The 11,414-nt window shown below is 42.4% G+C and overlaps 2 protein-coding genes across 3 annotated transcripts in view; both read right to left on the bottom strand.

Moving 5' to 3' along the window:
* Positions 1 to 115: 115 nt before the first annotated feature.
* On the bottom strand, positions 116 to 4,536 carry tmem168b (transmembrane protein 168b). Of its 2 annotated transcripts, none has more exons than XM_085462419.1 (4): positions 2,762 to 4,536; positions 2,518 to 2,663; positions 2,096 to 2,370; positions 116 to 1,600 (listed from the first exon to the last, which is right to left on the bottom strand). In XM_085462419.1, exons 1-4 carry the CDS (start codon positions 3,884 to 3,886, stop codon positions 1,053 to 1,055), a joined length of 2,094 nt encoding a protein of 697 aa, XP_085318545.1. In that variant the 5' UTR covers positions 3,887 to 4,536; the 3' UTR covers positions 116 to 1,052. The 2 variants fall into 2 exon arrangements, with proteins under 2 accessions (XP_085318545.1, XP_085318544.1); XM_085462418.1 differs by having other exon boundaries at positions 2,518 to 2,660.
* Positions 4,537 to 5,737: 1,201 nt separating this feature from the next.
* The window catches only part of samtor (S-adenosylmethionine sensor upstream of mTORC1), a 6,774-nt gene continuing 1,097 nt past the window's right edge, over positions 5,738 to 11,414 (bottom strand). Inside the window, exons 2-5 of the mRNA XM_085462417.1 lie at positions 9,501 to 9,642; positions 9,249 to 9,377; positions 8,781 to 8,895; positions 5,738 to 8,474 (exon numbers count right to left, since the gene is read on the bottom strand). Of these exons, the coding sequence (XP_085318543.1) occupies positions 7,842 to 8,474; positions 8,781 to 8,895; positions 9,249 to 9,377; positions 9,501 to 9,642 (1,019 nt within the window). The 3' untranslated portion in view covers positions 5,738 to 7,841. The remainder of the gene's footprint in view (positions 8,475 to 8,780; positions 8,896 to 9,248; positions 9,378 to 9,500; positions 9,643 to 11,414) is intronic.

The raw sequence follows: 11,414 nt of genomic DNA, 5'->3' as shown, positions 1-11,414 counted from the left end.
CTGATGAGTAACAGCACCTCTGCAACTTTGAACTGGACAAGACTAAGGAGATGGATGAAATGATACCCCTTTTTAAAAAATAATATAAGGAGATAAGCAAGTTCATACATTAGAGTGATATTTGACTTTTTATTGCATAGCTCCAACAGGTTTTCTTCCCATGAATCCCTTTCTATACACACACAGCCTATTGGCATACAGTTGCATAGTTCAGTGAACTGTAATAAACCCCCAGGAAGAAAACAAATTCCTGTGGTCCATTACAAGAGAGACTGCAGGTCTTCCGGTACCTGGCTTGTAGTGCATTGGTACAATTAAGTCTTCGAGGACTCCCTGCAGCAGCAGGAGTGGATTTAAAGATCACCTGGTAAAAGGCATTCTAAAATATTTTTTAGAACAGACAAAGCAGTGCATTCAAGCATGCAGTAAGCAACGAGTGACAAAATATTTGTAGGAGTGCAGAAAAATGTACGAGGAATCATTTCATCATAACAGAATAATAATAGCAAAACCTGCAGCTGAAGAGTGCAGAGAACAGCTTTTATGCCTGAGATCCTCCTCTGAAAACGTACCGTCGACTCTTTGGTTTAAGGTTAAAAACAATCAGCCTAGCAAGTCTGAGTTTTGGTGAAGCTAAAAGGCACCTGTGTGAATGTGCAGAAAACTGAGGTGGCTCAGATCTAACAGTCAATACGGTGCTAAAATGTGCAAAATAGGGTCCATGTTCAGTCTCACCTTGCATTGTGTATTTGTCTAATGTCTGGGGAAGAAAGAATAAGACCTTCGAATCCAGTCACACATTAACAGAACTGCTTTTCAGACACTTTAAATAATAACTCTATCAACATCCCAATCAGTAACTGGCTTATTTTAAAGTAACTTGAAAGGATTCTGGTTAACAATCTTATAATCCAACAGCTGCCCGTCTTTGGGATACAAAAAGAATTTTAAAAAAACAAACAAACCCCCAAACCTAACAACAACAAACAAAAACTTTAGAAAATATTTTTTAGAAATATATTCTTCAAATAAAAACAGGTTCACACATATTTCTATGATCTGACCAGTTTGAAGCCCTGCCCCGTGTCCAGTATTGCTGGTGGAAACCAGTTGAGCTTGAGTCTCTTGAGACATCGCAGGCAGGCGCTGCAGGTCCACAGCAGGTTCAGGCTGCCGCACCACAGCGCCAGCTGGACCACGGGATAGGTAACCCGGGGGAAGTACATGCTCCAGTGATTGGTGACGTCGCTTCCTGTTGGTAGGTGCAGCGTGTAGTCGCCCCAGTGTTTGGAGATGCCGTAAGCAGCAGAAACCGCCCTGCCCCTCTCTGACCACTGGATGTTGCTGTTTGAGTTGCAGTTGTACTCCACCCACTCGGAGGTGAAGTCTCCGAGCTGCGGCAGGTCATGCAGCTCGACGTCCGCCGCTCTGGAGAGCGTCGCTCCCTGGATGGCAACATACAGATTTTCCACCTTCGTAACCGCCTTCACCCATGGCAGAGAGTTGTCACAGTCGAGCACCACAACAAGGCGGGAACAGAAGTTGGTGTTCTTTTCCCTCCACCACTCCAAGATGTGATCCAGATGTAGAGTGTCTCCACCTAAAGATGTGCGCATGAAACAGCTGATTTTTTTTATTTTATTTATATATATATATATATATATATATATATATAAAAATAAAAAATGGGGCGGTTAATCCTTCAAGCTCAGGTCCTCTGCCAGAGGCCTGGGAGAGGTCTCTATTTCTTTTCTTTCTTTTTTTGCATTATCCTACTGCCAGGGTTTTTGCTAGTTAAAAATTGGCCTCTGGGTGGAGTACCTACAGACATATGCATGACTGATTGTACATTTAGGATGTAGTATGCATTAATATCCATTTTCCTAATATTTCTGGCTATTTAATAAACAAAACAGCATTTTATACTCAAATAAATTAAACTTCAATTCAATACTTGGTTAAAAATATATGTTTTTACAACAACCCAGGTTTCCTTTTTGGAAAGTGCCAAACTTTTTTTCCCTTCAAATACATACGCAGGTTTAGAAAAAAGCGAGTCCCAATCATGACTGCTTCAACTTAAAGCCTCTCTCACCTGCCAGCGCCCACTCGCCAGTGCGATGCGTATGGCCACTGTAGAAGATTACGTAGGTGTCGTGGCGTGGGCCGTCTGGGGTACGGAGGTCCAGAAAGGATTTCATCTTGGACTGCAGAGCCTCCAGGGTTACCCCGCTGGTGGAATAGTCACAGCCAAACGTCTCAATCAGGTGGTGGGCAAAGAAGCGCTGCACGTTGTTCAACATACCCGTAGAGCGCCTGTTCAACTCGTGCACCTGGCCTGGAGGCAGCAGCATCGGCTGACCGTCAGGACTGTAACAGGAAGGAGAATTATGCCACTTTCAGAATTCCATTTCATTTGTGCGCACAGAATATCAATGATGTAAATCCAAACATGAATCTGAATGTGGTCTAAATTGGAGAGGTTTCTAATTCTCAGATACAACGCTGGTCCTCTACCTGCAGTAGTTGGTGGGAATGACCACTGCATAGCCCACGCATGTTCCTCCCAGGGTGTTCCCGAGCTCATGGAAGAGTCCATGGAACAGAGACTCCAGGGGCAGAATGAGCAGGAAAGTGCTCACAAACAAACTGTTTTTGGCCTGCTGAGCAAATTTACAAGAGTCACGTAAAGGAAAAAATGAAACAGGAAACAGAATAACCCGTGTGCTGCAGCAGTAAAGCATTTTTGAGACAGACCTACCTGCCAGCACAGAGCACCCACAGCTACCGTGGACACCAGAGTAAAGAACACCAGGCGTTCAGAGATGAGGCAGAAATGTCGCATGCCTTTGGAGGCCATCACCTTGTCCAGGCCGCTGACCTCCGACCAGCACAGCCTCTGGCATTCGCTGAGCTTAGAGTGAAAACCCCACACAGTGATGACAAACACCATGTGGCAAATACCCCAGAAGAGCGCACACACCACGAAGGCTGGGATCGTGCGGTACCACTGTTCCTGGTCTAAAAGTCTCACAGCAGAAAGGACGATGAAGCTCACCTCCACCGCCAGCAGGGGCAGGAGGGAGACCCGGCGCCACAGCCCCCTCCACACCAGAAACGGTTGCCAGCGCTCGGTCACAGAGAGGCCGCTGAAGTAGACATCGAGCAGAGGGTCGCAGATGAGCTGGCTGAAGAAGCAGGAGAGGGCGAACGGGTTGGTGGTAATGTTCAGAGACTTAAAGAACAGCACGGCAGTGATGACAGCGAAGCAGGCCAGGTTGGCGAGCGCCAGGAGCGCCTTCATCCGCAGCGCAACCATGACCGTGCCCAGAGCGACCACGAGCACCATCACGCTCAGGGACTTCTGAATGAGCAGCGCGGTGCTGGCGATCGCAAAGCCAGCTAGCTCCAGGCGCTCCGCGGAGGTCAAGAAGGCAGGGCGATACCTAGCACATCCAACCAGTCTCTCCAGCAGTGCCCACAGTGTCCTCAGAGCCACGCTGGCCAGCAGCAGGTAGTTGGTAACCTGCTCCCTGACGTCGACGTCCAGGGCGGGGGAGTTGAGGAAACACAGGAGACCCAGCAAAAAACCGAACCACAGGTGGAGGATGTTGAGGCTCATCCTCTCCATACTGAAGTAGTAGAGGCCAATGGCTATTCCAAGGACAACCAGGGCCAAAACAAAAATGACAAGAAGAGCGGACTCCGCGCTTGTTTCCCACCGGACATAGAGACCTATGCACAGGGCCACGAGCAGGTTAAGCCCGGACAAGTAGCCTAGCCACCGGACTGATGACCACATGCTCATCTCTCCGTTGACTTCCTCCAGCCGGGTCATCGCTGCGTGAAGGCAGTGACTGACACAGTAACGTAGAAAACGACACATTTTCCTTTTAAATTAAATACCAACGACCTGAAACTAAAAAATGGCATTTAAGTCAGATATGACCCGGTCTGCTGTCCGCTGTGACATTCAAACTCGGTTTAGCCAGCGGGCTAACTTGTTGAAAGTAGCTAGCTTAGCTGGCGTTAGCTCCTCAGCGGCACATCTTCAGGACGGTTAGTGTCAGCGGTCAAAACACTCACATCTTGGATGTCACTTGTTTGTATTCTTCCATCTGACGTTTGGCACGATTATAAACGATCGCAGTTGGGTTATTCTGACGCCAGCCAGCGGGACTGTGAAAGACATCAGTTCAAAAAGTTTCACATCAAAACTTTTCAGTCAGATGACAGTCGCCATGATTGTGCTAAGACTACGGTAAGCATAAAGGGTCAGAACTGGTGTTGAAAAGTTCAAACGTCCAAACCGTATTGTTGATGCAGTTTTTTTTCTTTTATTTATGTATTTATTTATTGAGTTCGCTCAGTTAAACTAAGATAAGACCCCCCGCCGCCAAAACAGTAGAGTAAACTTTCTCCGTGCTGGCAGGAACTAACAAATGACACATTCAAGGAAGATCCGATTATTTGACCCCTGCATTTAGAAAATCCAGTTTGTTGCCGTTTTTCCCCCGACATGGTTTAGGCCTACATTTTCCCTTGTAGATATTTACAATTTAATTAACTTTTTTTTTAGTAATCGCCTTTTTCCTGTGGACATGGAAGCGGTCTCTTCCATGATTTTACTTCTATCCTCAGGGCACGAGGGGTCGCTATATGGTTTGACGAGCATGAAAATTATGTGAGTTGCATAGCTTCATATTCCCAAATTTTTAACCCTAGTTGAACGCTTATGGAAGACTTTGGACCAACGTCCCAGTCAGTGCACTCTGCTACTATTATTAAAACACCAGATGAACAATTGCATTTCTGCTTCTCTCCACTACAACTTTAGAGACTTTGGATGAGCATTGTTTAAAGCACACTTAAGTTGTTCTGATTTCTGTGTGGGCTCAATGTGAGACCCTACCAGCCACTCTTTTGACCACATATATGTTTAGATAACCCTTTAGAGATTAGAGGTCTCCCATCACTTTACAGGGGTGTCAAACATACGGTGCGAGGGTCAGAACCAGCCTGGCAAAGACAATAACTGGATGGCTTTGAAGGAGTTCATCTTTGTGTGGTGCATGTAATAGTTAAATAATGAAATTACCAAAAATTCCATCACATCACCAATTTCTTCACCATCTACTGAAGAAATTTTAGTTTTTCTAAAGTGGGTCTGAAAAAAAATCTGAATTAACAAAACGAGACTTTATAAAGTTGTTAAATTTTATAAACCTGATAATTTTAGATTTTATAAATCTGGGCAATAAGCTACAAGAACCTTTTGTTATTTTACACATTCTATCATGAAATTGCACTTTTTCCTTATATTATCATAATCTCAGGGATTAAAAGTTTAGTTAAATGTGTCTGCTCTGACAGAAAGGGGAGTTTCACTGCTCTGGCCTACTCGACGGTCTAGCCCCATCAAAGTGGGCTGTACGGGGCCCACAATGTAAAATAAATATGACATCCCTTCCTTACAAAAATACTAACACTCCTTTTTTAATATTATTAATTAAAAACTCTGCGGCCATGGGGTTTGAATGGTTTTTTTTTTTAAAAAACAAAAAAAGCAAACAACAACTACTATTTCTGTATAGTACTATCAGAGGAAGATGAAGAACTTCTGACCAAGTTGTAAAAGAGAGCCGTGGACGTTCTAAGTTGTAAACAACTGATTTTTTTTTTTTTTTTTTTTAAATATAAAAATCTTAGCACAAAAGAAGGAACACACACCGCCACCTTATATTTACATTCATTTATAAAAGAGAAATACAATGGTACTGTAAGGACACATTGTTCTGCACTGTTGAAAATGCTGATAATGAAGATGATCCATATCATGCAAATAGGCCAAAAGAAACACTGGAAGACAAAAATCACAAAACACGCCCCTTTAAAGTCTGAATATGTACTGTGAATTTTTTTTCTCCTGTTAAAAATCAGGAAGAAAAAACAAAACAGCAGAGATATGCATTAACCAGAAAATGATATGGAAATGGCAAAAGCACACTGCATTACATAAACACATATCCACTAATATGATGGACAAAACAAAAACACAGAAGGCACCTTATAGTTATTATTGGTATCGTTTTGTGGGCCTATCACATTGGTTGTAAAATTGTGAAAAGAAACAACATTTTGTGACACCCTTTGGGATCAATGATAAAGTGCCACTGACAAAAACAAAAAACCAACCAAAAGAAATTCCACACACTAGAAATTCACTTCTTCAGTCACACAGTCTATTCAGGAACCAGCAGGAACACACAATAACATTTCACCTGGTAGTGTCTTAGCTAAAACCTCCCTGCAGCATACAGCATTTTCAGATCCGACCTCGCTTTCTAAATTTTACAATATTTCACCTTTTTTACAAAAGTGAGTGTAAATTTCTCTCTGTGATTTTTCTAAGGAACTCTGCATCTGCTTTTGTGGAGTGCTGTATTTTCACATCAAAGTTGTAAAACTGTGTCAAAGGAAACTGGTGTAAAGTCACTGACATGCAGTGTTGTACCAATCTGCTGCTTAAGACAAAAAAAAAAAAAGATTAAATGCAACAGCAGGAAAAAGATCATTCAGAATGAAGTCAGTCTTTAAGAGAAGAGCAAGACAAAAACCTTGTACCTACTATGCACTTGTACCTTTTTAAACACAATAAGTAAACACTTAACGTTTCACATTAGTAAACCTACTAATACTACTGTATGGTTCTGAAAATGTTTCAAATGCTACAAATACCATTTTTTTGTTGTTTTTTTTTGGTAAAAGATACACAAAATCATTCATAGAATGCCAAGTTACCAAGGCATTGCCACAATTTACAACACCAATGTTTGACTGTTTGACTATGGATATCTATTTCCAAACAATTTTTTTATGTCTTGGAAAACTAAAATGAACATCAAAAAAAAAAAAAAAAAGTTTTCAGGAAGTTGAGCTGTATGTGCCAGAAGCAAACACGCCCGTCTACTTATTCCATCTCTGTCTCACCAGTGCAATCAAACCCCCGTCGCGCTGCTTAGGTTTGCTGTATTTGGCTTTTTTGTACAGAGCAGCCTGCGACTCTAGCTTATTTCAAACAGAGACTGAGTACAGAATGTAGACAAGCTGACTTTTGATATTAAGAGGAGCGGGGAGTTCAGAGATCTTGCGGGTATTCGATTTCCAACTCTTAAAAAACCTAACTATTTATCAAAATATATCCATCTTTTGTGTGTGTGTGTGTGTGTGTGCGTGCGTGCACACTCTGAAAGGAGTGTGGATATGAGAAAATAATCTGTAAACTTTTCTTTCACACTGTGCAAACTGCATTGTTTTGAGAAGGAGTAGAAGTGGGGTAAGAATGCAGCTGGTTAAATTTGGCAGCGCAGCAGTTGGAGGGGAGACAACAATTAAGCCCTTTTCAGACACACTCTCCATTTACGGTAACCTGGCAGCATCGAAATGTGTCGGCTTCACATCTCAATCAGCATCCTGGTCGCTCTTCGGCAATGCCAATCTTTCTAGGTCAAGCCTTGAAACATTAGCGCGGGCACGGCACAAGTCTGCATGTGTCCCGTGCTTCATTGTGAGCTGCTCAGCTGACCAGAGGATGCATTAAACTTTCAAAAGCGTGGTTACACTTCTAAAAGCTGACACTGATAATACTGTGTGTCAAACCTCATGCTTGTACTGTAGCCTTCTCTCTCACTGTCAGGGGTATATTTGATTTAAAGCATTAGGAATATTAACTAAATATAATTCCATCGCTTTTACAGACTTTTGAAGCCAGCGATGTTATGCTTTCCATGTCTGAAAGGGGCTTTAGGTGGAGAAAAGGGCGGGAGGGTTGCTGGTTTAGCCTAGCTCTGGAGCAAGATGGGATCCTCTAACTCATGAAAGCCGGGGACGGAGCTGCTCTGGCTCTCCCCAGAATCGGAATCATAGGGTGTGTCTGGTAGCTCCGTGAAGCCCCAAGCTAGCTGGTCATCCTCAAACTCGGAACGCGCCTGCATTGTGATGTCTTCACAATCTTCCTCCTCATTGGAATTAAAGTCCTGAGGGATGTAAAGCATCTCAGGGTAGTTGTGTGACACCAGGTCACTGGTGGTGGCCAGAGACACCTTTCGGAAGGCGATGAGATGCATGTGAGAATACTTGACATATTTGTAGCGCTTGAAGCCCAGCGACTCTACCGCGACCCGCCAGCTGCGCATCATGAGGGCGTGGCGGTTTTGGTGAGAAGAGTCAGGCGTGATGATGAGCAGCAGGCCATGCAGCTCCAGCAGCTCATGGGCCTTCTTGCAGCAGATCCAGCGCTGGTATGGCGAGGGGAAGTAGGACAAAAGCAGGGAGAAGACCACCACGTGGAAAAGCTGAGCGGGCAGAGCATCGATGGGGTTATGGAGCTGGCGGAGGAAAGCCTCGACTGCATCACCCGCCAGCTGGAGCGGCTGCTGAAGCTGGAGGTTGAGGAAGTCACACTTGTACACACTCTGAAAAAGCACAAATTTAACAGAAATCAGGGTTCAAACTTGATCTATGCCAGCAAACATTTCTACACAGCTCGTTTGTTTTCATGACTTGCAGCTGTTGGGCGTCACTTTTTCTGTGTTCTGATGATTTTCTTCACATAGTCTAACCACAGCACTGGCAAAGGACATGACTCATTTCTGGTGTTGTTTTTGCTTTATAACGCAAACACCCAAGTGGGAAACTGTATCCATTTCATGTGAATAAACAAATGGTATAAAAGCACATAGTCAATTAAAATGTAAAACAGAATTAATATGCACTCGTACCTCAACCGCAGGCACTATGTCAATACCGACTGTGAGGAACTCGTCAAACTTCAAGAAAGGGTTAAAGCAGCTTCCCACATCAAGAAGGCGCATTTTCCCCAGCTGAGAAATCGAACTGTAGCACAAACAACAACATGCAATGCCTGATGAGTATAATACACAAAATCATATGCATTACACACACTATAGATAACTCTTTGTAATTGCACAGTCATACATAGTACAATAGTACAATGAAATTGGAAAACTGTCCCACATCGGCACTACGTACAACACGACACAACACGGTAACTTAAGTAATAAAAAGAAGAATCAGTGTATGTTTATTGCACATTATTATTACTATAGAGTGAGGGCAGGTCGTAGCAATTCATTTTTCTTGTTTTTTGGACAAAGACTTTATGATATATATGATATAGAGTGTTATCTGTCATACTCATGACAGATAACACTCTTACTTCATCTTACCTGGGGATGGTGCTGTACGGCTGGGCACTCGTAGATGCTGTACCCACACCCATAGCAAGCGTGGCACTTTTCTGATCCTTCTCTAACACTCTTTTCATTCCACCATCCAAAAAGTACTCTTGACAGACGCTGTGGAAGTGGCATCAAAACACTGCGTTTACAGAAGCTCATTTTACAGGCTCAGATTAGTCCGATTTCACCAGGCTCTATAAAACCTAAAAGATGCCCAAAGACCTTTGGGGGCGTTCATACCTGCGACACCATTCAATCCGGCCCTCTCCTTCACACTTTTTGATCCAATGGTTGTCAGCAAGATTCTTCATGGCGAGGGCGTACTCACTCAGTGTCTGCTCATCCTCGCAGTGCTCACGCCAGATCTTGTCAAAGTCGCCCACTAAGTGAGAAAATCAAACCCCCCTTAAAAATAAGGTCAGCAATATCCAAAACATGGCAAAAAACAGCTTCAAGTACTTCAAGTCTTACTCTTGTATGACGACAGAAAAACATTCACAACCTACTTGCAAGTTTTGGTTATCCACTAAATCACCAAAACCGGATCTTGGAAAAAAGGGGGGGGGGAAAAAAACGGCTGAAAAATCTCAGGTCACTGCTGGTACTTCAATATTGCCTATGTCTCACTTGTTTCTGCTTGCACAGAAGCAGAATTGTGCATCTAAAAATAATAAATAAATAAAACAAAACAAACCCACCCTCAAAACAGTCATTTCACAATAAAAGTTATGTCCACAAAATTTTCCATTTGCAGCTGCTCAGACGTTGACAGCCAGTAGCACAAGCAAACATGCCAACAAGGGAAAAATCCCATGACCAGAAGGGAGAAAAGAAAACTATATAGGAGTTGGTGGTAAACAGCAGTGCTTTCAAAACATGACCACTGTGATTCCATGCCAAGCCTACCAGATCATGCTTCGCTTATTAACCAATCATGAGATCTGCTCGCAGGATGACTTCTTTATGCTCTTCTAGGCTCCAAAACAAGCAGCTACTCTCTCCAGTGCTGAGGTCTTATTCAAACCACAAATTAATCCAAGCTCATTTTAAATACACTACCAGGGTTATGCAGTGTTTTATGGTGGTAAAGTAGGGCAGCGCATACACAAATAACACCAAGACTTGACATTTTAATATGCCTGCATTTTACTACGACACTATTTTAACTATTCAAAAAAAAAAAAAAAAAACTTTCCAGGATTTCTTTCATATTTCTGAGCAGTGAAATGGCCAACTGTATAATTTTGATTCAGAGCCGTTCAAATGAAACAAACTAGCCATGCATTCAAGCAGGAGATTAATTCATATTCTTAGTTTATACTGGAAGAAGAAAATATAAAGAAATCTTGCAAACCGTTGTGTCCTGGCCATTGACTCATCCAAAGATTTATTTCCTCTAGATATTTTAAATTTACCTCTTGTGCACTCCTCCCACATGGATTCCCTCACTATGCACAGCACAACGTCATCACCAGAACAAATCCTAGCTTCTGTAGGATTTGTAGTTAAATTTAAAATTCAGAGGACGTTAAAAAATACATCTTTCATCAATATATCTTTCAACTGCTAACTCAAACATGGAGTTAACCGCACTGATTGGGCTGTAAAATAAGACAACAGATGCTACGTATGCATGCTGATGAGCTGAGATCGGGGTTTTCCAAACTTCCTTTTTTTTTTTTTTTTTTTTAATTGAAGCAAGACAGATGGTTGGATGCTTATGAACTGATACAGTGATTGCAACTAAAAGATCCATTACCTCCTCCCATTTCATCTACTTGAACACAAACATCAGAGCATGTGGTTGCATTGTGTTTTGCATAAAAAGGGCCAATAATGATTTGGTCATTTTATTTGTATGTTGTTTCAAGGCTTGCCAAACAAAGAGACATTAATACCCACCAAATTAACAAATCAAAGAAATCACAGTAATCTGCTATTAAACAGACACTTTGTTGCTTCTTTAATCATCCCCAAATTGCAAATTGCCTGAAATAAAACTCATTAGAGTGGTAAACAAAGAGACAGTGTTTTCCCTTGTGACCAAAATGAGAATATTTATCAAAAAATAAAAAAGGAGAAGACTCATGCTTGTCTCTCATATGTAGTGGCCCCAATAATTTAAAGAAAGTGAATGATTCACCTTCCACAAAC

This window comes from Copadichromis virginalis, linkage group LG7, assembly GCF_057382275.1.
Source record: "Copadichromis virginalis isolate Kocher_CV1m ecotype Utaka linkage group LG7, C_Virginalis_male_GT1.1, whole genome shotgun sequence".
In the NCBI taxonomy this organism is placed as follows: domain Eukaryota; kingdom Metazoa; phylum Chordata; class Actinopteri; order Cichliformes; family Cichlidae; genus Copadichromis; species Copadichromis virginalis.
The sequence above is the reverse complement of the archived record's forward strand: the minus strand, read 5'-3'. Positions and strand labels throughout refer to the sequence as shown.

Excerpts from the sequence above, each read along its gene's own strand:
- tmem168b (XM_085462419.1), bottom strand. The coding sequence starts at position 3,886 with ATGTGTCGTTTTCTACGTTACTGTGTCAGTCACTGCCTTCACGCAGCG. Across the intron at positions 2,664-2,761 it reads TGGGTGCTCTGTGCTGGCAG|CAGGCCAAAAACAGTTTGTT; the intron begins GTAGGTCTGTCT and ends AAATTTGCTCAG. Across the intron at positions 2,371-2,517 it reads ATTCCCACCAACTACTGCAG|TCCTGACGGTCAGCCGATGC; the intron begins GTAGAGGACCAG and ends TTCCTGTTACAG.